Source organism: Eschrichtius robustus, chromosome 5 (genome assembly GCF_028021215.1).
Source record: "Eschrichtius robustus isolate mEscRob2 chromosome 5, mEscRob2.pri, whole genome shotgun sequence".
Lineage (NCBI taxonomy): Eukaryota > Metazoa > Chordata > Mammalia > Artiodactyla > Eschrichtiidae > Eschrichtius > Eschrichtius robustus.
Window position 1 is genome coordinate 31,046,103 of NC_090828.1, and position 27,657 is coordinate 31,073,759.

Sequence of the window (27,657 nt, forward strand, 5' to 3'; positions counted from 1 at the left end):
TATTAGGTGAATGTTAAAAATGACTGAAACAGGATGCCAGAATCAAAAGGACCCTTAATTCTCTTTCACTGTCGTCACCACCAAAGCCTAATGGGAAAATGCTCTACCCAAGTGTAGCCCACACAGGGAGCTGCACTTTATGGGAGGGATGGGTTCTTGAGGAGCATTATAATTCAAGACCTTAATAGCATCTTTTGCTTTCATGCTGCTTTTTATTTTCTCAGTACTGTCTCTAATGTTTTATAGAGTGCTCTCATTTAATTTAAGTCTAGAGCACACAATTTGAGGTGACTGGTTAGCCCTCTTCACTGTGTTTTATCGTATGCCACTTTGGCTCCAAAGTTATCAACTTTCTGGTTGTTTTCAGCATTTGCCCCAGTTCCACAGAGAGCCAATGAAAAATTTGATGATGTTGTGATAGGATATAAAAGTACTTAAAATATACGAATAGTGAATATTGTAATAATAGTTCATTAGTAACAAAAATCTTATTTAAAACATCTGATGTATTTCAACAGTTTGATTCATGGGATATGAAGACCATTAGTATTATTTCTGTTACCAGCTAAAATAACTCTGCCATGTGAACCTTACTGTTAACCTGACGGACAGCTTTAAAATTATGCCATTTTTAACATTTTTCTTTTAATTTGGAAGATTATTTCAATTTTTATGTTTAGAGTACTTCTTTACTACTACCTTTATTTCACACTACATAAAAATATATCATTAAAATGTACCTAAAATACTATAGCAATATACCAAGATAATGTTTGCCTATAAAAAGAGTGACAATAATTTTTAGTTACTGGCTAACAGTAGTTTGTTTGGAAATGAAGTAAGATTAGAGTAAGATTTGATTTCCTGGAAAAAGCCAGAAAGTTTATTATTTGTTTTCAGAAACCAAACTGATACACATTCTTAAAAAAATGCTTCTACTTCTTACCTTGAAGCCCATCCCAGTATGTAAATGGGTTTTTATCTTCAAGTATTAACATGTGTAAGAGAGCTAAGGACAAGAAGTACCAGGCATTTAAGAGGAACATAATGCAGGCTATCCTTGGAGTACCTTGGCCATGAGAACTTCCTTCTCAGACTCCGAAAAATATTTCCAGTAGTAGAGAATTTAATGGACGAGGATGATGGGAACAAGCAGCATGGGGCAATTTATCACTCCCTCAGAAATCTTTTCTTTCACAGTGATCTAACCTCTTAGGCTCTTTATTAGGAGGGGCAGAAAAGAAAACATCTAAGAGTTGTGAACCAGACCTTCCCTGCTGTTATCACTAGTGAATCTGGAGAAAGAAGAAAAGGAAAAAAAAAAATCATAATCTTGCCCTGGAACATGATGGAAGTAATGAGGCATCAAGGCCACTTACTGCTGAGAACATAATTGGCCCATAAACACAGGCGATGCTTGGTGATGGGAACGACTTCTTTGTTTCAGAAATGAAGGGATGCCAACAAATCATAACCCTCCTGTTGTTTGGAGTGGCATTTCTAAGAGTAAAATGGATAGTTTCCCCCCAGATAATGCACCCTTACAAGAAAAGGATTACTGCTGTATTTACTAGCTTAGTAGCTTTAAGTGTTTTCAACTAATGGGAATAAATGATGCTGAAGAAAGGGCAAAGGAATAGAAGGTAGGTCATTTGGCAATGAAGGAAAAGCTTGGATTTTAGACCTGAAGGTGTCTCACACAAAACAGAGAAAGAACCTGGAGACCCTCAGAGTCCTTGTGGACTTCCTAGGGCACCTCCAGGGAGCTCATTCATGAGTCTAAAGAAAGAGAATACAGTCATCTCAGGCCCAATCCCCTTTGATGACAGGCAAAAAAATGATTCTTTTTTGAGAAGGAAGAAATGGCCACGTTTTTCTTACGCTGGAATTCTTTGTCCTGCCACTTTAATGTGAGAGTCATCATGGAAAAGAATTTCAAACTTTCTTGGGTCTTCTTTGTAATTTTTTGTTATTCTAAGTGTTCAGCTGGCATACAGGTTAAAGATTTTGGGTTTTATAATTATTTTTTTGGAAACCTTTCTTCCTTCTTCTCAAACATTTGAGTCAGCATACATTATGCCACTATACACACGGCCAAGCAGTAATTCACCTTTGTGGAAGTCAGAGACATCTCATATATTAATTAGCAAGTCTTTCAGTGATGAGTGGATGGAAACAGGTTCCATCTGCTACTCAAACACAGCCAGAGATTTCCAGGAAGGAGAATATAAAGTCAGTTACAAGGAATTTCTTACCCGATTTGTGTCCAGCCAATGAATGGACTTTGCTTTCATCTGGCACTGCAAAGAAATTAAAGAGACAAGGATCAGACCTGTTTGTATATCAGCCATTTTTTGAACAATAAATTAATATAGATTTGTAATAAGTGAAATCTTTTACTGGCAAAGATTTGAGAAAACATTTTCCCCAGCCTGCCTGGGGCACCTCATTTCTATTGGTACATAATTTAAAGACAGTTATGAAGAAATATATGTACATTAAACCTTCTATGAATAGGATTTCATTCTTTTAAAAATTTCTAATACTTTCAGTTCTTTTAACTGGGCTGTTGTTTCTGTATCCGCAAAAACAGAAAAACTCAAGAATCTAGAGCTGTATAATATATAATAAAACTCTTTGAGCATGACAGCAATATATCTAATCCCCAAGGATCAGACTTCTATATCTGGACAAAATGGAGCAAAAGGGAACAGACTTACAATTCCTCCTGAAAAAAATTTCTAAAATAGACAAAACATGAAACAATGGCATTCAAGAGATTAGACATCAGGCAACAGAGGACAGTGCCTCTTGAGAGGTGGAAAACAGGTGGGGTGACTCCCGCCATTGCTCCAGCTTACTGTCTGGAGAAAGTTTCCAGGTTGCGGTGCAAGAAGGGGAACATAGGCAGAGCCCAGGGATATCCCAGCCTGAGGACATGAAGCTGGAGGTCCAGGGAAACCAAGGCAGACAGAGTTTAGGTCAGAGAATTGGAGAGAAGAGAGGTATACAGAAATCTTTCTGAGATCTGCAAAGAATCCCCTCAGGTATTTAATTAATTGTTGATGATCACATGCATGTGAGGAAACTACCCAAGACCTGGGACAGAACCGCCCCAAAGGGGAAAGAGCACAGTGTCCAAAGTTTACACAAGGTTGGGAATAAAGCTCCTATTCCCAATACCCAGAGTGAAAAACTTCAAAATTCAGGGGCATCCATTAGAATAGGAAGAAGAATCCTGCTTCAGCAGTGGATAAAATTTTAGATGAACACAGCTCTGATGAAATGGATATAATTTTGAAAGGCACAAATTACCGAAGCTTATATAGGAAGAAAGAGATAATCTAATAGCCCTATAGTTTGTTTTTTAATCGATTTGTATTGAAAGTTAAAAACTTTCCCAGAATGAAAACTCTAGACCCAGCTGATTTCCTGAAGAATTCTACCAAACATTTAAGGAAGAAATAATACCAGTTCTACAGAAATTCTTTCAGAAAATTTAGAGGAGGGACTATTTCCCAACTCATTCTATGAGGCTACCATTACCTTGATGTTAATATCAAGCAAAGACGTTATATGAAAGTTACTAACCAATACCGCTCATGAACAAAGAGGCCAAGTTCTAAATCCTTAAGCAACTCTGCATGGATTATCACTTCAATATTCAACAACAGCTGTTCAATATTCACCATATGTCATTGTCTACATTAGTCTATAAAACTCTGGTGGCTCAAGGGTGGAAGCAAGGTGAGGGGAACTCTGCCAACAAGGAGGACCTCTTCCATTTTCCCAAATACGAGATTGGTCTCAGAGTAATAAGCTCCTCCTTCCTTTACCTACAACATTCAGTCATATTTCATTGACCCAGTTATTATACAAAAATCTTCCTAAATCTTCCCACACCCACCTAGCCCTCCTTTCCTAAGCTATTTCTTTATTTTCTAGACAAAAGCACTACATGTTTGTGATTTTCCTGGTATTAACTGCTTAAAAATCTTGTTGGACTTTTCTTCGTGTTTCCAGTTGGAGATGTCAATCCATGTGTATCAGGCTCCAATTGTGGGCCAAATTCTGTCTTTCCCAGGTCTGAAAAAATATACAGTGGAATCTATAGTACAAATGAAAAAATATTGGAAAACAATGATGGTGACTAAAAAAATAATACTAGAAGCTAATACTGAGCACTTGTAATATACAAGTTCTACCCTATGCTCTTTATAGCTATTAATTCATTTAATGCTCACAGTAACCTGTAAAGATAGCTATTATTATCTTGACAGATAAAGAAACTGCGGCACATCTTGTAAGCGGAGGAGCCAGAGCTTAAACATGGCACTTTTAATCACTCTACTATACTTGTGATGAATCATAGAAGAGTTGTTATATTTTTCAGATTATTGACAACATGAATTAAATGTAAGAAAACACTTGACAAACGCCCGTATGTTAGAACACTATTACCCTTTTAATTTGAATATATGTTATTAATAGAAATCTTTCTAGGTTGACCAATATTAACAAGTGTTAGCTATAAATTTGTTTAACATGTTCAGAACTCCACAGTTCTAATAGGTTCAAGCTAAAATAATTCATCTCCATTACACAGATAAGAAATCATCTGAGTTAAAATCTTGACCTAGATACTTACTGGTTACCTGCAATTTATTTTAACTTTCTGTGCCTCAGTCTCATCGTATATAAAATGAGGTTGATATTGCTTTCCCCGTAGGTTTAGAGTGAAGATTATTTGTGTAAGTTTATGCAAAATACTTAGAAGATCACATAGTAAGTGCTTAATAAATATTAGTTATTAAATCATTAATGATAAACTAAATAGAGTTAATTTACATTACATGTTACAGAATAACATAATAGCTAATAATGGGACAGATGTGGATTGAATTCGAGATTTATCAGGCCAGTTACTAAGCTCCTTTAAACCTTAGTTTTCCCATGTGAAAAATGAGATAAAAACACTGTACAAGGAGCTGTGAGAACTGAATGAAATAAATGTAAAAAAGCACTTAGCACAGTTCCAGGTACATGTTTCTCAATAAATGAAAACTTTTGATAAATGGAAACCGAGAGTGGTAAAGGTTGTGAATTTAGTGATGGTGGTAGTGCGTATGATTTAACTTGCCTAGGATTGTAAAGGAATAGGCAGGGCACAAGGTACTTTCAATTGCTATCTCATGGATAATCCAATACCCACAGCAGGTTTTACCTCCCGGTTTACATGGCTCCCAGTTCATCCTGTAGTGGAAGAAAGGCAAAGGAAATATGGTATTCAGACTACATACATGATTTTATTTTGTGCAGTTATTCTGAAAAAGGAATTCACACAAGGGTAGGGTCTTATTTTTTGTTTTTGCCTTTTTTTTTTTTTAACAGACATAAGTTATCCCATTAAATCTAAGGCACTTTAAGTACTGCAAATTCCCTTGCCATGTTAGGTTGAACATGGTAACTTAACTTTTTGGCTGAATACTATCTACTATTTTTAGTAGGAATACTAATTATTTTAATTAACAATTTGAAATTCTTTAGAATATTACCAAACTATTTCAAAAAACAGTGTAGAACATCCAAATGGGTGATGGGCATAAAAATTAGGGGTCTTTTTCCAAAATATTCACTGACACAGATGTCTATCTTGAGGACAGAAGATAAATGAATAAACATCATAGAAAATAGAGGGAACTGTAATGACTTAATTAATAGAATACATTTTACTTAAAAGGTTAAATTGGGAACAATCATCTTTTATGCACATGCTTAGTGCTGGGAAGTGATTTAAATAACAGTAGCAAATGAGAAAATGAGGTAAAATTATACATACCACCAAGCTTTTTTAAAAAATGACAAGTGTTATAATTAATACTCAACTTCTTTTATAACTCACATTACCTTAAAGCTACTATAAAGTTTCCTCTCAGGGCTGGAGCTTAAGTCTAGTCATTTCCTGCATACTGTTTAGATAGCACAGCAGTTGGAACAGTAGCAATATTAATATGATAGCTATGTCATTTTAAACAAAGAGCTTATTTACAAGAGGTTGAAAATGAGTGACCCTGGTGTGGGAAAGGTCTTCCATTCCAAAATGGTAAGTAAGGTATCAAAAGTGTCAAGTAAGAGAGTGTTGATGGAGCAGGAGCCAAAATTTCTTGTTCTGGTTCTAATGACAGATTGTTTTTTCTTCCTTTCTTTCTTCTCCCCACCTCTCCCTCCATCCCTCCCCCGCCCCCCCCCCCCCCCCCCCCGGTTCCTTCCCTCTTCCCTTACCTACCTACCTACCTACCTTCCTTCCTTCCTTCCTTCCAGTTTCTAGAGGATATTATATTCCCTTTCTTATCCTCCAGTTTCCAAGGATTGGTACTATTTGCTCTTGATTACTTTAAAGAGTTATTATGGTAATTGAAGAGGTATTAGGGAAATGTTGAGTCCTTCTGAAGATGAAATTCACAGACATTTTTATTACATTCTTAGAGGGCACTGTGGACTTGTCCCTCTTGAGATTTGTCTAGATTTATTTAGATAATGGGATTTCTATTAAGCTCCTGCTTCCTGGCATTCAACTCAAGATCAGTGGACACTATTTGATTTAATTACCATAAGGTTTTTCATAAGGAGGACGCTCTTTGGCTTGGATGTTTGTTAATTTCCGGGTGCGTCCTCTGGTTCAGGAACACTTGCTCAGGAAACACAGCACCCTGTGGGCCTATGTTTCCAGTTATTTTGGTTGTAGACCTTTGAAGCTAATCAAAGGTCTACCAACTACCCAACACCAGTGGAAGCTTTTTAAAAGGTGTGGATAAACGCACAGTGTCTTTTGGCTTAATTTCAACCAGGTTCATGGTTAGAGTTGAGAGAAACCATAAAGAAAGAAAATATGGGAAGAAAATCTGTGAAAAATATGGTACTCCGAGAACTTATTAGTGGCAGACATTAAAGTGCATATGCTACTTACATATATTGGCTTCCTGGTAGGATATATTTATATTAATATAGTGATCACTTAAAGTGTTTTATTCTTTTGTCAAGCCTTCTTATACTCTTCAAATGCATTCTCACTGGGAGAAAATAATCCCCTTGCTTATTGATAGCATTTGATATGAATTTTGTAAGTGACTATTAGGGACTGCACTTGCTTAATAAAACTTTGCAGAACAGTGGCAGATTTGGCGAGTTAATGGGCCCCATAGGCTCTTCTTATGCTGACAGAAGGCGGTATATTGCTAACATGCACAAATCTCTTTAGATAAAAATTGCCACCAGCTACAGTTATTCTTTTTGAGAATGCCAACACTATGTCACGAATGGGGAATATGCAAATGTGTTCAGATTCCCACTACTTCATATTGAGATACTTTGATGCAAAGCAGCATTCTAAAACATGATGCAATGCTGGTCTTTCACACAGACAGCTCTATCTCATTTAACTTTTGACTTCCCTGTCTTTGGCATAATAGAGACTGCACTTTTGAAGATGATGATTGGCACAATAAAAATCTATCTTCTAATGAGGCCATAAACACTTCTCTTTGGATAGTTTACTAGGAAACTAAATATCAAAGAATTCCTTAATGGTTAATAACCTTGTTTCTAAAAGTTGTTCCTTCAAAATTAAAAAAAAAAATTGATGTAGTTGACAATATAAAGAATCAATTTTCTTCTCTTTTAGCAGATCAGTTTCCGTGCCACTGATTGATTTCCAGAATTTGTAAGGAACACAAACCTGTTTCAAGTTGTAAATTAAGTTCCTTTCTTAGCAACCATGAACTATTACTGCATTAATTTATAGTGTTTTCTTATGTCAATGAGTATTTGGCATACTGCTTCTCCTTAGGGAGACTTTTTGAGTTTTCAGTGCTATAAATTCTTATGTGTTGAAAAATTCTTCCATCTCTTGGAAAAAAAGTGAAATACAAAAACAAAATAAGGCTTTTGCTGAAAAAGGGGCTAGGCGATCAGTACAATATAATGACATAAATGTTTATCTCACCATCTCCCCCAAAGCACCCTGTTCATCCCCGGATGTGTTGGTGCTCTGACAATACGCTAATCAGAACACAACAGCTGAAGTTTTCTTCTAATGTTATAGAGCATCTTCCAGCCAGGCTGCCACAGGACAAAAATGAGGGACCCATTCCCTCATCATTATCCAACTATTCATATGTTCACAGCTTTTCAGTGAGCTCCTCAGAATTCTTTTTTTTTTTTTTTTTTTTTTGCCCACGCAGCATGCAGAATCTTAGTTTCCCAACCAGAGATCGAACCTGGGCCCCTTGCAGTGGAAGCACAGAGTCCTAACCACTAGACCGCCAGGGAATTTCCTTTCTTTCTCCATGAATCTTAGGAGATCTTCAATCTAAAGTTAGGAAAATCCAATACTTTCCTTATGTTCTTATACTATTGTCTTTATCTCATTAAAGAGCATTGGAAAACCCAAAACATGCCTTCATAAATTCATCGATTCATTTGTCTTGAACCTACTCAATAATACTTTCTTTCTGAAAAGAATCAGACACTCAAGCCTGGGGTTTAATGAGGAGATACAAATAAATAATGTATTGATACAATGTAATGTAATAAATAGCATAATAAAGGAAGAAGGATATGTGTTAGGCATACAGTAGACAGTCACACAGACACGAGGATTCACAAAAATAATAAAGGTTTTCGGTGACTGAGTACTTGAACCAATACACCTGGGACACTTTCTGTTCATGGCAAGGGAGCAGCATGATAAGAGTGAAAGAGCTCCAGCTTTGCTGTTAAAGGGACCTGGATTCTGACACTAACTACATGTGTGACCATGGACTAATTACTTAGTCTTTTACAATCTTACTGAACTTATTTGTAAAATGTAGATAATGCCCCCTACCACAGAGTATGAGACAACCTAGAGGATATAAAAACTTATCTTGGAATCTAGCAGAAGCAAGTGTTTAAAGATGGATTATACCTGCCTTTCACACACCACCACCTCTGTTAGGTGCTCTGCACTCTATCACATCATAAGTATGTTTTTGAACAGGCCGTGCAACTTCACGCATCTGTACAATATTATATACATAGCACATGGAATTTCTTCTGACTTACAATGAAAATTCATCCATTCTCCTGCTAGGCAAACATGCTTTAAGACCCCATTCAAATGTCATCTTCTCCAGGTCATCTTCCCATGTCACCAGGCTGAGCTTCAGGACCAAAGTAATTTGCAAATATCTCAATTATTTGTGTATGGGTCTGTTTCACATTAAACATGAGCACCTTAAGGAAGGGATATGTCTTGTTTTTCCTTGTTAGCCTGGAATCATGCCCACCCCCTCATAGGTACTCATTAATGTTTGCTGAGTGAATGAATGCAACATTTGTATGAGTAAAGAAAGGAAGCAGCAATTTGGATACGTCCATTCAGCAAAATGTTCTAGATCAATGAATGTGAAATATATTCATCGTGGTATACATATGGTTCTATGAATGTTGTAACAAAAATGTGTATAAACCTAGTAAAATTCTTGTGGTGTAATCTGCAGACACGCTCTTGGCAAGGAAAGGGTGACTGGAAGAAGGTGACTGGAATTTGAACCTGGGATAGGTCTAAATAAAGACCACAGCATGGTAGAACTGTTTGTTATAAACGCACATATTTTGAGTAGTGAACTGTAGAAAAAAATATAATTGGTAGTCTAGTCACAACTCACTCTGTATCTCTAATAAGTAGGCTATTAGTGTTTATGAATTTACTTTTGGGCTTGCTGGCACTCTTCTCACTGTTGTTCCCCACATGGTAATGACACTCGAAAGAGCAACTCATTCTGTGTACAGAAAATATCACATTACATTAACAACAATACTGAATACTTGGTACAGAGGGTACTCCTTTCAGTACACAAATGTTATGAGTTTTCAAAGCTGTAAATAGAGTAAATAGATGTCTTTTTGTTACATCACAATTTCAGACAAAAACAGAAAACCCACGAACTTTAAAAACCGCTTCTACAAAGTATTGAAACATCAAAATATTTATAACATATGTGTAAGATACAATGGACAAAAATAAAGCAAACACTGTGTATCAACCAATGGGTTTGAGAAAAGAATATTAGTTTACTCAATTTCATTCCTTTCCCTCCTTACTCAGAGGTAACCACAATCCTGAATTTTGTACTGTATCATTTTCTTGCTTTTCTTTAAAATTTTACCACAAATTTGTCCCCAAATAACATTCTTTAAATTTGTATCTTTCATTAAATGATATTGGATTTTGTCACATACTTTTCTGTGTATATTGATATGATCATACAATTTTTATTTTTCAGTCTGTTAATATGTGACTTACAAATGTTTGATTGATTTCAAATTTTAAACCAACTTTGCATTCCCAGGACAAACTCTACTTGGTCATAATCTTTTTAAAACATTGTTGAGTTCAACTTGCTAAATTTTTAAAAAGACTTTTATACCAAATTATGAAGAATGTCAATCTAAAGTTTTCTTTCTTCTATGTCCTTGTCTGGCTTTGGTATCATAGAAATGCCAGCTTCATAGAATGAGTTGGGGAAGCATTCCCTCCTCTTTATTTATCTGGAAGTGTTTCTGTAGAATTCCTATTATTTCCTCCTATAGAATTCACCAATAAAGCCATTTGGACCTAGCGTTTTCTTTGTGGGAAAGTATTTCACTATAATTCAATTTCTTTAATAGCTATAGGGATATTCAGACTATTTCCCCTTGTATGAGTTTGATTGTTTGTCTCTCGCAAGTTTTGTCCATTTAAGTTGCCAAATTTATTGTTCATGATACCGCCTTAAAATTCTTTTGATATTTGTAGAATTTATAGTGATGTCCCCTCTCTCAATCCTAACAATGTTCATGTATCTTGTCTTATTTTATTTTGATCAGTCTGGTTAATGGTTTATCATTTTTACTGACCTTCTTAAAAAACTAGATCTTAATTTAATTTCTCAAATTTTTTTCTATTGATTTGTATTCTGTTTTTTATTATTTCCCTTCTAATGATTAATTTGGGTTCAATTTTATTGAACCCTCTTTATTTTATTAACATGAAAGCTGGCTGAGGTTGTTGATTTGAGAACTTTCTCCTTTTTCTCATATAGTTTAATTCTATAAATTATTCTCTTACTGGCATCCCACGATGTTTTTGAATCACACAAATGTTGATATGTAGTGTTTTCATTTTCATTCAATTCAAATACTTTCTAATTTCCCTCTTAGTATTTTCTTGATCCATGTGTTATTGAGAAGTTCTTTAGTTTCCAAATATTTGTAGGTTTGCCAGCATTCTGTTTTTGAATTTCATTTTAATTCCACTGTAGTGAGGGAATATAAGTTGTATGACTTGAATTCTTTAAACATTTTTTTTTGTGCTCAGGAATTCATTGAGAGACTTGGATCTGGCTTTCTAGATTTCATTAAATTTGGAACATTTGTGGCCATTATTTCTTCACATATTTTTTCTCTGTTCACCCTTCTCTCTCATTTGAGGAATCCAATCACACATACTTTAGGCCACCTTGAAGCTGCTCCCCAGTTCACTGTTCTGTGCTCATTTCTGCATGTCTTTTTTCTTCCTGTGTTTCAGTTTGTATAGTTCTACTGCTATGTATTCACATTCACTTATCTTGTTTTCTGCTGTTGTCTAATCTGCTATTAATTCCATCCAGTGTATTTTTCATCTCAGACATTAAACTTTTCATTTCCAGAGGACAGATTTTTTTTATATCTTCCATACCTCCACTTAACACGCTTAATTTTCTCCTAGGCTTTTGAATATATGGAATACAAACATAATAATTTTTTAATGTGTTTGTCTGCTAATTCCAACGTCTGTATCATATCTAGTCTTAATGATCGATTTTTCTCATTATGTGTCATATTTCCATACTTCCTGGCAAGCATGATAACATTTATTGGGTGCTAGATACTGTGAATTTTACCCTTGTTGGGTGCTCGGTATTTTTATATTCATATAAATATTTTTTCTCTCTTCGGGATATAGTTGAGTTACTTAAAAAGATTTAATCCTTTTGGGATTTGCTTTTCAGATGTGTTAGTCAGGACTACAGCAGCATTTACCCTAGGCTGATGATGCCCTACTGCAGAAGAAGTGCCTTTATGCATACCTTATCCAATGTCCTGTGGATTTTAAGGTTTTCGCAATCTTGTTGGTGGGAACAGGTACCATTCCTGCTCCTGTGTGAGCTCTGGGTACTGTTTCCTGGATCCTTTTTGGGACTTATTTTCTCAGCCTTGGTAGTTTCCTCACATACATGCTCTGATCAGTGCTCTGTGTATAATACCCAAGAGAGATTCTCTATATAGTTCTGGAGTTCACTCTCTATGCAGATCTCTCTTCTCTGGTACTCTCCAAACTCTAACCATCTTGCTTTCCCTGGAGTCTTAGCCCTATCTCCTTAATTCAGGTATTGAAAAATGTAATGTGAATCTTGTAACAAGTTTCACAATACGGTACTATTTAATTTCTCTGAAATAAGTTGCAAGACAATTCCAATATTTAATAAATTAAAATATCTTGTCCTTACAACCACAGCTTCCTAAATCACAGACCAGTGGCCCTAAGACTACTTGAGTAACTATAACCCAAAGTGTAATGGGGAGAACACTGAGCTAAGAATGTGATCAGTGACTGAGGATATTCTTTGAAAGTCTCATTACCTGCTTGCCTCCTACATAAGGATATGATGAAATCAATTCTGAGAATAAGCAATTAAAAAATCTGTTTGGAATACAGGACCACAAAGAGAATGCAGCTAAGCTGGTGGACTGAAAGGAGACCATGTCTAGGCCCAGGGCTATTCCCCTGTCCTGACAGCACACATGCTACCTTTATGAGCAAGTCACATGACTTTCTTCCAAGTGTCCTCATAACCAGACCCAAGGCTTCTTCCATCCCATGACTGAACTTTGGCAAATGCCTCCAACTTGCTCTTGACCTCCCTCCACCTGCTCAACTCTACATCTTATTTACCATATTCCGATTAATCTATGCTAAATATCACTTTCATCATTTCTCTAACCTACTCAAAAACCTTCACTAAATTCACCTGCTTAGAAAATAGTTTCCTGAGTCTTTTATTTAAGGTTTGAGCCCTTTTTACCTTTCTCCCTATATTTTCCTCTATTTACCTGTTATTGAAGTCATTTACAGTGATTTCTTGTTTCTTCCTATTTGTCTTTATCCTTCATAGAAATGCCTCAAACCTCTCATATAAAACTACTATATTTCTCCTGGGCCCAGCTCTCCACTATAACCTCCTCTTTGTAGAATACTCTATTTCTGTCTCCCCCAGAACACTTTAGGTTTGCCTCCAAGCAAATGTACCACTTTTTATCCTGTGTTATGTTGATTTGTGGGCAACTTCAATGAAGGCAAAGATAGTATTTTATTCATCTTCACATCATAAACAGTTACAGATTACAAAGGTCCTCTGGTTAGTTGTATGAAGTCTCTCTCTCTCTTTTTTTAAATCTACGACAGGGAAAAGACCACTGCGTGAGATCCCACCCAGGAAACTTCTTTCTCGGTGAATTCTTTGGATCTACCCAAGGGTTGGACTATTTCCAGTACTTAGACTATGAAAACTCTCATGTTTCCTAGGCCCTTGGTAAGTATTTCCGTTATCAGCAAGAAATCAATATTGATTAAACCATGGGGAAAAAAGGGCAGAGGCTACCCTATAAGTCACACAACAAATGGCCATTATTCACTACTAACCAGTGAAACAACACATCTCTCATCCCACTATTTACAATGTATATTTCCATAGAGTGAGTCTCCCTTTAACAGGGATAAGGAGGAAGGAAACTAAAGCTTACTACCGACTTACACGTGTCACAAATCGTGCTAAGCATTTTAATATACGTTATCCCATTGAATCCTCACAAAAGCTCTATTACCTTCACTTTACAGAGGAGGGAGTCGAGGCTCAGAAGTGTCGTGCCATTAAGTTAGCAAGTGGGATAGCTGGGAACTGAAGAGTTCCCAACTTCGAAGTATACATTCCTTCTACTATGTGAGTCCAAGTGGTAGGAGTTGGCTAATAGCTTTACCATCAAGAACTATACATTTCACTAGTCACCACTACCTCCTAAAGTAGAATTTCATAACCATGTGAAAGGGCAAACGGTGTCTCTTAAAAATGGTTGTTGATGCTCTCAGAAGTAAGAAATAGGGTTGTCATAAGTTGTTTTGAGCCTCGTACACCTGGAAATTGTTACCAAGGGGAGGCACTGACTATTGTTCAGACGATGTCAGAGCAGGGGAGAAAGAGAAAAATCAAAGTGACATCACAGAGAATTTACTGCTCGAACATAGGAATGAAGCAACAGAGAGAACCACAAATGAATCCAGTGTGCGGTCTTGGGACTGAGGGCCACCATTATTAGAAGTTAGAGGGAAAAAAATGGTGTAGGATCAGGTCAATAGTCTCGGCAGAGTAGAAGCAGCATGGCGTGCCTGGGGACTCACATCTCTCTTTTTCATCCCCTGCCAACTTTCTGATGCAACCTAAGACAGTATTAGATTTTGGCAGCCAAACTGGCCTATTGTTGGCTCGTCAAGCGTACAGTCAACGAAAATCCTGAAGTCCTTTTTATATTAACTGCTGTTAAGCCAGGTCTCTGTCCAACAAATATCCGTGGAGATCCAGTGCTATGCCAGTCATCATGCTGGGCACGGGGATTGTGGAGGTGAACGAGACAGTCTCGAGCCATGCACCAGCAGGGTTTCTGTCACACAACTAACCACAAATAGTGAGAGGAGTATTAGCAAACCTTCCTGATCAAAGCTACCCTCAGCTCTTCACTTTGACAGATGTAATAAGCCCCTGCCTCATCTCTGGGATTCTGTACCTACTCCTTATAGTCTACTTTCCGCACAGGCACTACCGTAATCCTTTTAAAGCAAAAAACAAAACAAATATCTTATCGTGACAGTCTCTTGACTCAAAGCCTACCAATAGCTTCCAACCACATTTAGGAGAAAATCTAAAAACTTACTAGAGTCTCCAAGCCCTGGCTCCTGGGGGCCTTTCCAACTTGTTCTGCATGGCTCTCCCCTTGCTCAGCGTACTTCACCCATCCTGGACTCATTGCAGTCCCCCAAACATGCCAAGTACGACCCCCTTTAGGGCTTTGGGACACGCTCTTCTCCCACATAGTTCACGGCTCGCCTTCATTCACATCTTCACAGATATCAGATCATCACAGAGGTCCTGCCGGACCACCTTACCTAAAGTAAGGACTTCCACCCCCAAGTCTGTTACTATCTCCTCCTCCTGCTTCATTTTTCTACAAAGCATTCATCACGGATATCTTCCTCCATTAGAACATAAGCTCCACATGGATGTGGGCTTTGCTTTGTTCACCGTTTTGTCTCCAGGGTCTAGAACAGTGCCTGGTACATGGTAGGTACTCAATAAATATGTTGAATGAAACAAGGATGCTCAGGGAACTGGGAAAACAGGTAATGCAGAGACTAGACCTAGTTTATGGATTGGGCCTTCCTGATGGCTTTAAGTTGAGACCTGGAGATGTAGAGGGAAGGGTGAAGCTGACTTTTGGACAGAGGAAACATGACAGCCCCAAAACAGGTCCCACACACAGAACCTAAAAATCCTTTGTACAGTTGAAGTGCTCAGCATGAGCGCGTGACTGGCGAGAGACCGAATGGGGGAGAAAGAAACGGGTCAGTCACGGAGAATCTCAAAAGTCACATTAATGAGTTTTGTCTTTATCCTCAAGGCAATGGGACACTGTTAAGGGATTTTCAGCAAGAAAGTGACATGATCGGATTTATGTTTTAAAAAGATCACCCAGGCTGCAGCGTGGAAAATGAACTGGATGGGAGTAAGACAGGAGGCAGTTGCTTCTTCTTTTTTTTTTTTTTTTTGAACCCAAGTACAGGAATTTACATTTATCCCTATTAAATTTAATCTTCTGAATTGCAGCTCATCAGTTCTCCCTGTTGAGATCTTTTTAAATCCCTATTCTGTCATCCATGCACTAGCTAACCCACCCAACTGTGTGTCACTTATACATTTGACAAGTCGGCCTGCTACACCAGAGTAATGCGCAGGGCTTATGTTACTGAACACCATCCCTGCTCTCTTCAGGGGCTTGTGGGATGCCTGGCTGGGTAACAACATACTCTCCCATCACGAGGCAGTACCTCTTGTAAAGTTAACTGGCCATCCCAGAACTATAACCCTCAAGATCCAGTAACCCGAGCTACCCAGGATTTTCATGTGCATTTCCCCCAGACCTTATGGGCTTCATGCTAAGACAGCAACTCCGTTTATTCTTGCATGAATTAATTTTGGCACCTGGCTTCTGGCTGGGGACTGTATAGGTGCTTCTGTTCCTGACTACAATAAGTGCTTTCAAAAGATTTCTGTTCTGGCATGAACTGAAATATGTAATAGTGTCTCTATTTCTGCCCAGACTCTACTAACATCTGTTTAATATGCAAACTGTCCAAGGCTACTAGTATGTAACAGATTTTGAAAAGTTGTCATCCAGACTCACTGTTTATTAGAGGATATTAATTTGGGGGTTTATGTGCTGTCTCTCCAATTCAGAGCATACAACCGTTCACTTAAAAAGGATCACAAAGTTCTGCACACACTAGTGAAATGATCTGGTAATTTATACTGATCTATTAGGTGAGCTCATTTAAATCAGGCTCCTTTTTGCAGAACGGGTGGTGACACGTACATATTAAATATCCACTATTTTGGGGGAAGGTATTGAGGTATATTAAGGATCCTGAACAAGGTTGAACTAATAGAAAACATTACTGGGAAAAAGAGAAAGTTGCAAGACCCAGACTCCAAAGTGACTTCACAGGAAGCGATTTTTTAATCTCTTTTCCTTAGACCAGGGGTTTCTTTGGAGGCCTCAGAAGCTACCAACCAAGGAAGGGAAAAAGGAAAAGCAGCGGGCTACATCATCCCCTCCTTTCTGCTGCCCCCCAATTCTTACATTAAATACAGTTTCTTGTCATAAAAGTTTGAAAGATATTCAGAAAAATTGACTTAAAATTATTTGGGTATGAATTTCTCATTTAGTAAGAATTGACTGACTTTTTAATTAATCTTTGTGAATACCTAGAAATTCCTGTCAGCTGGGGAAAAAAAGCCCAAAATATAAATGTAATGTACTGATATTTTAAAATAAATTCTAAATGTAACAATTAATAAAACTGGCATAATTATACATTTCAGAACTAGTCATTTATTAATTTCAAATTTCTGGCTTTATTCTCATAGTTTGGAGCCAGTAATTTTTTCACGTCTCGGATACTTTGGTAGGTCCTTGTAAAGCACATAGGCTCTAAGCCTTGTGCCTAGAATGACTGATAGGAAAAAAACAAAATCATTGCCTGCTTCAACCAGAGGAACTGATTCAACAGTTCAGGACATGAAAATATAAACTTAAAAATCATAGCTTTAGGACCATTAAGAAGAAAAAAAATAATGATTTACTGATGTTCCATATGGGCATCTCCTTTCTATATGTTGTGCCTTCACTAGATTTTCCAGCTTGAAAATGGCACCTTCATTGTCCCAAGCAACTCTGACTCCTCATCCTCTGCTCCTGCCTCAATATATAATTGGTCAAGCTTGACTTTGACCATAGGTAGGGAATCAGGTCATTGCTCTCTTACTGCTTTTCTACCCATTCTACAATTCTATCAAAATACGATTGGAATAGTAGTCTCTAAAGACTAAGATCTAAAAGAACACTCAACTTCTGCCAGCTCACATGAGGCTTTCTTTGCATTTCTGTATATAAGCAGTGACCAGAAGCATACAGCCTTACAGGGTAGCTATGGCATACACTGTAGGCTGGCTGACCCAAAGTCACCAACAACTTCGTTCTCCCCAGCTACCTTCTGGCTACAAGGAATGTGACATGTCATTGCCTGGCCAATAAGCTAAAAGCGCAAGTTTTCAGGGCAGCACTTCTTAGACAATACTGGATACCCTGATATCAAGGGGAAAAGGTGGCACACCCTTTTGCCTTCTCCCCGTCCACCACTTTTTTTTTTTTTTTTTTGGCCTGGAACATGGATATGACTTCTGAAGATATAGCAACCATCTGGACACTGCAGTAACAAATATGAGGACAAAGGCCAAAAAATCAAGAATGACAGAATAGAAAAAGAGAAGGAGCCTAGGTCTCTGATGGCTTCCCTGGGACACTGAATTGGCCCTATCCGGACTTCATGTAATATATGACAAAAAAAGCTGTTTATTACACCACTGCTGGTAGAGTCCTCTGAGAGTTGCAGTGGAACGTGCTCCTATTTAATACCATTTTAACTGGTAGGGAGTAGCTTTTTGTGTCGACCCCAAATCTGTTAACAAACATCTCATCATTCTGCCCATAAATATTCTTATCCTCTTTCAGATGACAGTCCTCAGTGATGGGAGGTCAGCCAATACACCCTGCTCCCTCTTCGCCCTTTTTATAGTTAAATATCCCCATTTCTTTCTATCAGGGGCAGGATTACCTGCTTTTTAAATTGTATTTTAAAGTTATTTTAACAATGCCAATTGATTTTATTCTAATTGTAAGTGTAATACATACTTGAAGATTTGAAATATGCAGAAATATATCTAAGATAAAAATGATCCTTGCACTGTCGACTAAGAGAAAAATCAACGTTAACATTTTGACAAATGTCCTTCCATTGTTTATATATGTATAGAGACGCACATCTCAACATACATACATATACTAATTGTACGCTGTGGTCTTCAAATGTTTTATCACTAATGTTTCATAGCATTAAATAGTCTGAAGAGTTTTACTGGTTGCATAATAGTCTATTATATCTATCAGATTAATAGCCTATAATTTCACTAATCCTCTTACTGCTGGAAAATTAAGTTCACTACAGTGAAAAATCAAACTTAAATCTTGGTCAGATCTTTCATTTTTTTTGTAGGATGGTTCTTCTAAATGGAATTACTGGATAAAAGGTAAAAATGGTGCTAAGGTGTCTTATACAATTACCGCATTGCCTCGCAGTAGGGCAGCATCAACTTAAAAATACAACAAGCATGTGTTGTAAGGCTGGTGCACACATTTTTCAACATTTTCCAATATTTGCCAATATAATATCTTAATTTCCTTATTGCTTGTGAGGCTGAATATGTTTAACATATATTGGCTTATTAAATTTCTCTTTGCTTTTGTGAATTGTCTGATCATATATATTTCTAATTTTATATTGAAATGTTTTCTAATTACTACCAAGAGCTCTTCCTACATTAGAGATGTTAATCTTTTGTCATGTATTTCATAATTATTCCTTTATTCTCTTGAACACAGAACATGAGGATAATCGGGAGTGATTTTTAAGTGTCTCTTAAACAGGGTCTCAATCTTACGTTAAGAAAGCTGGAGTTTCCAAATTAATTAATTTTTCAGGATGTTGCTGGATTAAAAAAGAACAATGTAATCCAAAATGAACTCATGGATCCATCCTTAGTTTCACATATACTACCCATAGTAAATCTCTTCTCCATCTCAAGAAAAAAATATTTTCTCTTTCCACTCAAATAACCTTCTCTACATATCTCTCTTAATACTAGCATTTTATTTTCAAAATGGACCTTCTAAAACACGCTTAGAAAAGTACATGGTAGTGATCTATTGAATGCCTGTTTAAGATTATTGCCTTCTTTCACAAATATAATATTCCCAGTCCATTAACGATGAAGCATATCATCAGTTTTTCCAGTGGGGCAGACAATTAGACTGAGCTGTCTTTAGAAATTCTTGCCCTTAACGACTTTGTGGCCACATTTTCAATATAACAACATCTCTAAATTATGGCTTGTAAAAAACTATTTTACAAGTTTTACAAAAATAGTTTACTATTTTACCAAAACTATTTTTTTTACTTGGATACAGATTTAGATATCTAAGGGGTTAGTTAATTTAGCCGATTTAAGTGTTAATTAATACATCTATGCTGGATACTAAGTCAGGTTACATGATTACAGGGCCTTTTAAGGCTCCTCAGTTGCCTTAGCATATGAGGCTGTAGAAGACTGTACTTGTATTAATAAGTTCTTTGATTAAACCTAAATACAAAAACTACTTTGTGGATAAAAATGGGCGTAAATTACGGAGCTGTAATGGGTGAGCCTGTACCAAGTGTTTAAACTATGTAGAATATTTCCAATTTATTCTAAGTTAATCATGTTCTTTGACTCAGAATTTTTTTGGTATTATTTTGGGGTATTTGTCATGATGACTAATACTATATGACACAAGGTGAGCAAAACCTCTGAATATTCAGCTTACACAACCTTTGCCACAACTCACATGCAGTCAAATTGCTCTGTCCTGATGTAATTCGATTTTGTGTTGCTGCACATGAAAGCAAGCAGTTCAGGAATATTTTGAATATAATTCCCATGGCACGAGGTTTATGCACAGACTACACCACTCTTCTGCACACAGATTTACGGAAAATGAAAATGGGAGTCATAAATAAGCACACCGTTTTTTTGTTACAGAAATACTTATCTTCAACTTTTTCTAATTCAACAAACAAAAGGAAAAAAATTCTCATAAATTAAAATATAAATAAAAGGATGTACTGCTTTAGATTAAAAGGAAGATAACAAAAAGAAATGATAGAAGAACACAAAGGGGAAAAAATGTCAGTGATAGAAGACTAGGAAGGGCCACAAAACAATCTGATCTAATTAACCCTCCCTGGCAGTGCAAGGGAATTCACATGATCTAAATCAATTATGTCAAGTGATTGCCTAATTTATTCATAGATTCCTCCAATTAGGAAATAAAGCACACGGCCCTTTTCTTCAAGTTTTAAACAACTGCTTTCACTCTTTTCTGTGTAATGGAATTAAAGCCCTTGGCCTTCTGTATTTTCTGCATTTGACTCTTTCCTTAAATCTGTTCATTATTATGAACCTTCTCCAAACACTTTCAAATGAACAAAACTAGTTTGGGTAAGTGAAAGTGAATGTAGACTGCTATACTCCACACCCTCCCAAAATATTTTTATCCCTATTCTATTTTGCTACCCAAATCAAACATTTATTTGCACTTTTATTCATTTATACTTTAAGTATTCGTCTGCACTTTTATTCATCCATTCATTCGATATTTTGATGTAGAAAAGGTGAACCTTTCTACTTAGTAAGATCAGTCAAATCAATCATGGAGATCAATGGGTTTCTGAGATTGCAGCCAGATTGCTCTAATGCTATCCACCCACATCATCCATCTTGGATTTACTCGACACCTACATATTCTAAGTGGTGAGGAGGAAGCCAAAGACTTCTAAAGTATGACCCTGTAAAGGCTTGTAATCTGGTTAGAGTGGGCAAAAATTCTCACTCAGTAGGTACCCAAACGAGTATGCAATTCAGTGCTAAAATGCAGGATACCAAAAGAAATTGCTTTAAGAATTCAGAGAAAGAGCTGGAAAAAAATGACAGCTCCCTGGAGCAGGCAAGACTTGAGTGGGTCCTGAATGAAAGTTAAAATTTAAATAGGAAAGAAGAGAAGATGACGGTCTTCTATTTTTAGAGTTGAGACCGGGAAATTAATAAGCCTCACTTGCAACAGAAAGGTACAATGGTTTAGAGCCTAGGCATCAAAGTTTAATGTGCCTGAGTTCAAATCCTGGCTCCATCGCTTACTAGCTATGATACCTTACAGAAATCGATCACTTTAAGCCCCGTTACACTCATCTGTAAAATGGCAATAGAACTGCTGTGCAATAAAACACGCTTGGCGTATAGCAAGCGCTCAAAAAAACATTAGCTACCACCACTACCATCACAGATACTACTGCTTTCTCTCTTTTTCGTCTTCATATTCTAGATTAATAGGTATCATCACTGCCCTGAATATTGGGCTGAGGAGTGTGATCTTTTTACCAGGAGTAAAGGAAAGTCGGCGGCTTCTAGCCATTGGATAAACAGGCATCCAGCAATGTATGAGAGGTTATTTTACCATACATGTGCTATTCTTTCTGAGGCACATTGCATGCAGTCAGTCACATTCTGTCATCATAATCCATTATTAATTCATGCTTAGTTACAGCCTTGTTCTTTCATGCTGCTCTGCAGTTAATTCCTGCATACTTAGCGACCACAGACACTCCTCTACCCTGGAGATTCTCTCCCAGATTGCATCCCGCTGCACAGCACTGCTCACATGTCCCAGCTTGCTGGCAATCCTTCCTTTCCTCACTCGACTCTGGCTCTTGCACATCACCTTTCAACTTCACAAACACATCTTCTCTGCCAAGGGCATTCCTCAGAGCTCTAGCCCTGTGAGATGGTCTGTACTCAAGGTTTCTGTGATCAAATGAGTTTGCGAGATGCTGCACGTTATTGTATCTTGAAGACTTGCGGGGACTCTTAAATGCCCAGCAATGTGCATAGAACACATTAAAGGTTGTGAACAATCTTGTATTTAAGAAGACTGTTAAACTCAGAAATTTCCAAACTTGCTTGACCGTTCTTTACTATATCATTCAAGTTACTACTAAGACATTCAAACAATTCAGTTTCAATTTTATGTTCACTTATTTTTATATTAACGAACACATTCTTTAATCTTCAATAAGGCTTCATTACTAGTCCATAGTTAGAGGACTTTGCCACTTATGATTTTCCTCTAGAGGGGGAAAAAAAAAACGAAGGAGAAAGCACTAAGATTATTCACCTGGAATCTACGGATTTATTAAGGACAGAAATAGGAAATCTCTGACGTAACTCAGTTTTCACTCAATTTGGGTGCTAAGTATTTTTTTCCAAATTTAGAAAATGGGCTAAATGTTTTCCAGTAACTCGGTACACTCTTGTTTTCCTTTTAAGACTTTTTAGCTGCAACCTCTGCAGGTCTCATATTCTTTCAGGACAATCCTGATGTGCTTGGGGATTATGTCAGTTAGTTCCTGGATCAGCAGAGGGTAGATTAGCTATTCCCAGCTCGCTTGAAACCATCACTCATGATTAGTCAATTTCCAATTTGATCTCTATTGCAATTTTTGTTTTAATTTTAATAACATCATCTGATAGAGTTCCTAGTAACCTTTTCTTATGAACACTAGAAACCAAGTGGGGATTGAAACATTAGCCTTTCCAGTCATGTTCCTTCTCTCCACAATTTGTGGAAGTTTATGTTTGTTATACTGAATATTTTTCTGGTGTCTTTATTCACTTATTATTACTGTTCATGAGACTATTTCCACTAAGGGTAACCTACAGAAATAAGATAGTCTGTTGTCACTGATAAGTTTCAGTTATTTAGAACAGTGTATGGCACAGAGGAAGCACTCAATAAATATTTGTTGAAGGAAGGAAAAGAGATGGATGGGTGAATTTTACATGGGACTGAAATTATGTTTTCAAGTGTTGGACAACTTTTCAGCCTTATAAAAATAGAGTAGGTGTTTCTGGCGACACCAGCCCTTGTACTAATGTGCTCTAAATCAGCCAAAGCCACTGGGTACACAGTATAGTAGTTTTACTGTTCCAGTGAAGAACCAAAAAGAAATTATTTTAGTAAGATTAACTGATTTACCCTAGATTAAGAAGTTTTTCTCATAAATAAGTCCAAGTTCTGACTCTGTTTCTGATTCATGTTTAACTAGACATTTTCTAACCATTTAATGAAAGATACAGATGTAGTAATTAACATGTACTTTGGAGGAAGAAACATACTTAGCTTTAGGAAAGTAAAAGCAAAATATCTATTTTCCCCCATGAGCAAGAGTTGAGATTTGACCTTTAATGAAGATTAACATTTTACTTCCAAAAAGTGATATTTAATTTAGAAATTTTCAGGCTTACAGAGGAAATGCTCAGATGATTCAAAATAGAAAATATACAATAAATAAATATATAAAAAATGTTTAGCCACAGCAATAATTTTAAAAGTAGAATTAAAATATTCCTGTTGAGCCTACAAAATTGGCAAAAATGAAAAAAAACGATGACAGATTCTTCCATATACTACTGAGAAGAGTGCAATTTCCTTTCTGGAGGGCAGCTGGTCATATATATCAAATAAGCCTTAAATCTTTATATAATATTTGGTCAAAGAATGATACACACAGAAATTCACAATGATGAAATAATTATGATTTTTTACAAAGGTTTATGTACTAGTAGGGTCAATCCACTGCTATTTCTAAGAGCAAAAAATTGGAAACAACTCTTACAGCCAAATGATATAATATTAAGCAAATAAATCAGGCTATATTTATTCAAGAGTAAGCTTTACAATTAGAAGACAGTATTATAGAAACAAAGACACAGAGAATAATATTTAAGCTAGATTATTCTTAAAGGACCCAAATTTAAAAGCATATGTTCAGTAGAATCACTTTGGGGAAAAATTAGAATATAAAAATATGAATATGTATATATGAGAATAGAAATGTATAAGACCAAAGAAGTTTTGCTTTTTGGAACAAGCAAAAGAACAAACTGCAACTTCTGCACTTAAAAATGAGATAGTTGTACCTTCCTACAGTAGTTTTAATCTCTGCATAAAGTATTGCCAATAACAAATATTTATCATTCTGAATAGCATTTGGAAGAGACAACTATAAAACTGCCGAACTTCATTAACATGTATTTATTATAGTATATATTTTATATGATATTTTATTATGCTATAATTATATATTTATATACAGTATTTTCAGCTAATGGAACTCTCACTTCAAAACAAGTAAAATGGTTCATATTTGCAAGGAGAATTTAAGTATTTTGTTCAGCTTTGAAAAGCTTCCTTAGCTTCATATTTTATGAAGATGTTCTTATATTATTACAAAAGTTCTATTAAAAAGGAACACAGAATTTCATTTAAATATGAACGGTGGTTTAGAAAACAAAGGCAAGTGGGAAAGAAAGTTCATCTTTGGCCTTATTTAAAATGGTTAGTATCAGAGATGTAGAGCCTCAACTGAGGTGCAAAAATATTCAATATAAAGAAGAAGGCACTTCATTTACTAATCCAAGATTTAAGAGGGGCCCGGAATATGTCAGTTCTAAAGGATGAGGCAGATTCTCCATTGCTCAGGATTTCCCATCGGAGCACAAATAATGCTCTAAATATACAGAAGCTAATTTAAGAAAGATTGGCATGGGTTTGTCATTGGCATAATGTCATTGGTTAAGGTTCAATTATAAACATTTCCTAATGTTATAGTTTTCTTTATACTTCTTGTGGGAAAACAGAGCCTTGGGCTTCTCTTCCCGACACTGAATTTTTACTTTATCTACATATGCCACTAAACAATACCCCAGCTTAAAAAAACCTAATCTTAGTGAAAAACCATGGCAGCATTTGAGACCACGTGTGACTCCATGATTGAATTAAGAATCTACATACGAAATCCACAGCAACCTTTTCTGCAGTATTTCACAACACTGACTTGAAGAGAATTTACTTACACCGGCAGCTCAAGTCAGCCACCAAGTACAAAAATACGTGTAGGATACGAAGAGGCTCACCTCTGATACCACTACTGACGTTACCCTCTCCACGACTGCTGCTGTGACTAATAACATCATTGAACTTCTTATGTTCTAGGCACTAGGTTAATTGTTTTTATGTAAGAGGGATGGTCCTTGCTTTAAAGATTTTTTTTTTTTCCTGATGGGGCATGTGAGAGAGTTGTGCCTCTTAGTCATTCATGCAACAAATGGTGAACGAGAGCAACTGTGTTTAAGGTATTTACCAGCACTTATTCATGGGAGAGGGCATGAGAGTGGGATGGAAGGTGCCACAACTTTCAGAGAAGCCTACAACACACAAAGTATTGAATAGCATAAACGTACAATTTCTACACAAAAGGCATCCTTTTCTACCTAATAGTAATAATGAACACAAAGTCAAATTAGTCTTGAAAATGAACTTCTTGAAAATATATTCCTTAGGGACTGTAAATTTAAAAAGCAAGAAAAAAGAATACATATGGAAAAGAATTTGAAAAAGAATATATATATACGTGTAAAACTGAATCACTCTGCTGTAGACTTGAAACTAACCCAACATTGTAAATCAACTACGCTTCAATTAAAAAAAAGGATACCTATGGAATTACAGGGCGAGAAAGAGGTCCTTTACAGAGAGAAGCATTTATGTACCTTTGCTTCCAACCCCAATAGTTATTCCAATTAATTTTAAACAGAATCTGCATTATTCTGCTATATTCAATATAATGATCTAGTTATATTAAAGGTATAGAGAAGTGATCCATATCACTATAATTTAGTTAATAGTAATACTAGTCCTTAATTTATTTTCATTTTTAAATGTGCAATTGTCTAAAATTTAATTATATGTTTTAGTTAACGCAAATGTTTTTTCTTCTGCTTAAGAATAAAAAAAATGCTTTTTCTTAATGTTTTGAAAGAGGCCTGGCTTTGGATGTGTGAAGTCAGTTATTCTAAGTTTTCCTGGTTTCTCTTTTCGCACCAGAGAAGAATTCAGCCTGAGTTCTGATATGTAATTTCTCTAAACTCATTGAACCTGATTTCATCTAGTCACCCTACTTCAGTTATAACCTGTGTTGTTACTTTAACTATTTAAACATATTAAGGTACACTAAAAAATTAAAAAAAAAAAACTGTACCTTTTATTTAAAGACAAAAGATGCAGTGTCTCCTTTTCCATTTTTCTCATGAATTTTGCTTCTCTTCTCAGTCTTCATGAGTTGTTTCAATTTATATATCTATTCCTTCCTTGCACACAAAATATGCCACAAACCAGAATTAATTTTCCATCCTTATTAACTTCCTAGATTTCAAAGCTTGTAAACCTGATGTATCTTCTGATCTGGCTATCATTGCTTGATATATTTGGGGTGCAGATTCAATTTTAAACAGATTTGAGTTTTTCAATATTAGCCATGAAATATCTAAGGAGAGCTCTCATATGTCTTTTTTTCTTCTTTTTTAAAAAAATTTATTTATTTATTTTTGGCTGAGTTGGGTCTTTGTTGCTGTGCGCGGGCTTTCTCTAGTTGCAGCGAGCGGAGGCTACTCTTAGTTGCGGTGTATGGGCTTCTTGTTGCGGTGGCTTCTCTTGTTGCGGAGCACAGGCTCTAGGTGTGCGGGCTTCAGTAGTTGTGGCGCATGGGCTCAGTAGTTGTGGCTTGCGGGCTCTAGAGCACAGGCTTCAGCAGTTGTGGCTTGCGGGCTCTAGAGCGCAGCCTCAGTAGTTGTGGTGCACGGGCTTAGTTGCTCCGCGGCATGTGGGATCTTCCAGGACCAGGGCTTGAACCCATCTTCCCTGCATTGGCAGGCGGATTCTTAACCACTGTGCCACCAAGGAAGCCCTCTCATATGTCTCTTAAGTCACCTCTCTTCCAGGCAAGATATCTTTATTTCTTTCCACTGTTTTTCATCAGACATGGTTTCAAGGCCTCTCACCAATATCTGGATGCATCTACTCTGTTCTTGTCTTTATTAAAATACCGTAGCCAGAATTAAATACAGCATTCTATCTAGGTGGGTTACGGCCAGGCCAGGGTATAGCGGAACTGCTGTCTTCCTTAATCTGGTAACATGGAACTAGCTTTGGGGGTGGCCATGT

General features: G+C 36.6%; 1 protein-coding gene across 4 annotated transcripts in view; it reads right to left on the reverse strand.

The window, feature by feature from the left end:
- The window catches only part of PARD3B (par-3 family cell polarity regulator beta), a 1,041,870-nt gene that overhangs the window by 392,814 nt on the left and 621,399 nt on the right, over positions 1–27,657 (reverse strand). For all 4 annotated transcript variants that reach the window (XR_011074130.1, XM_068544614.1, XM_068544613.1 and 1 more), the window contains one exon: positions 2,256–2,300. Coding sequence is in view for 3 of the 4 variants with exons in the window: in XM_068544614.1 (XP_068400715.1) it covers positions 2,256–2,300 (45 nt within the window). In the remaining variant the exon portion in view is untranslated. The remainder of the gene's footprint in view (positions 1–2,255; positions 2,301–27,657) is intronic.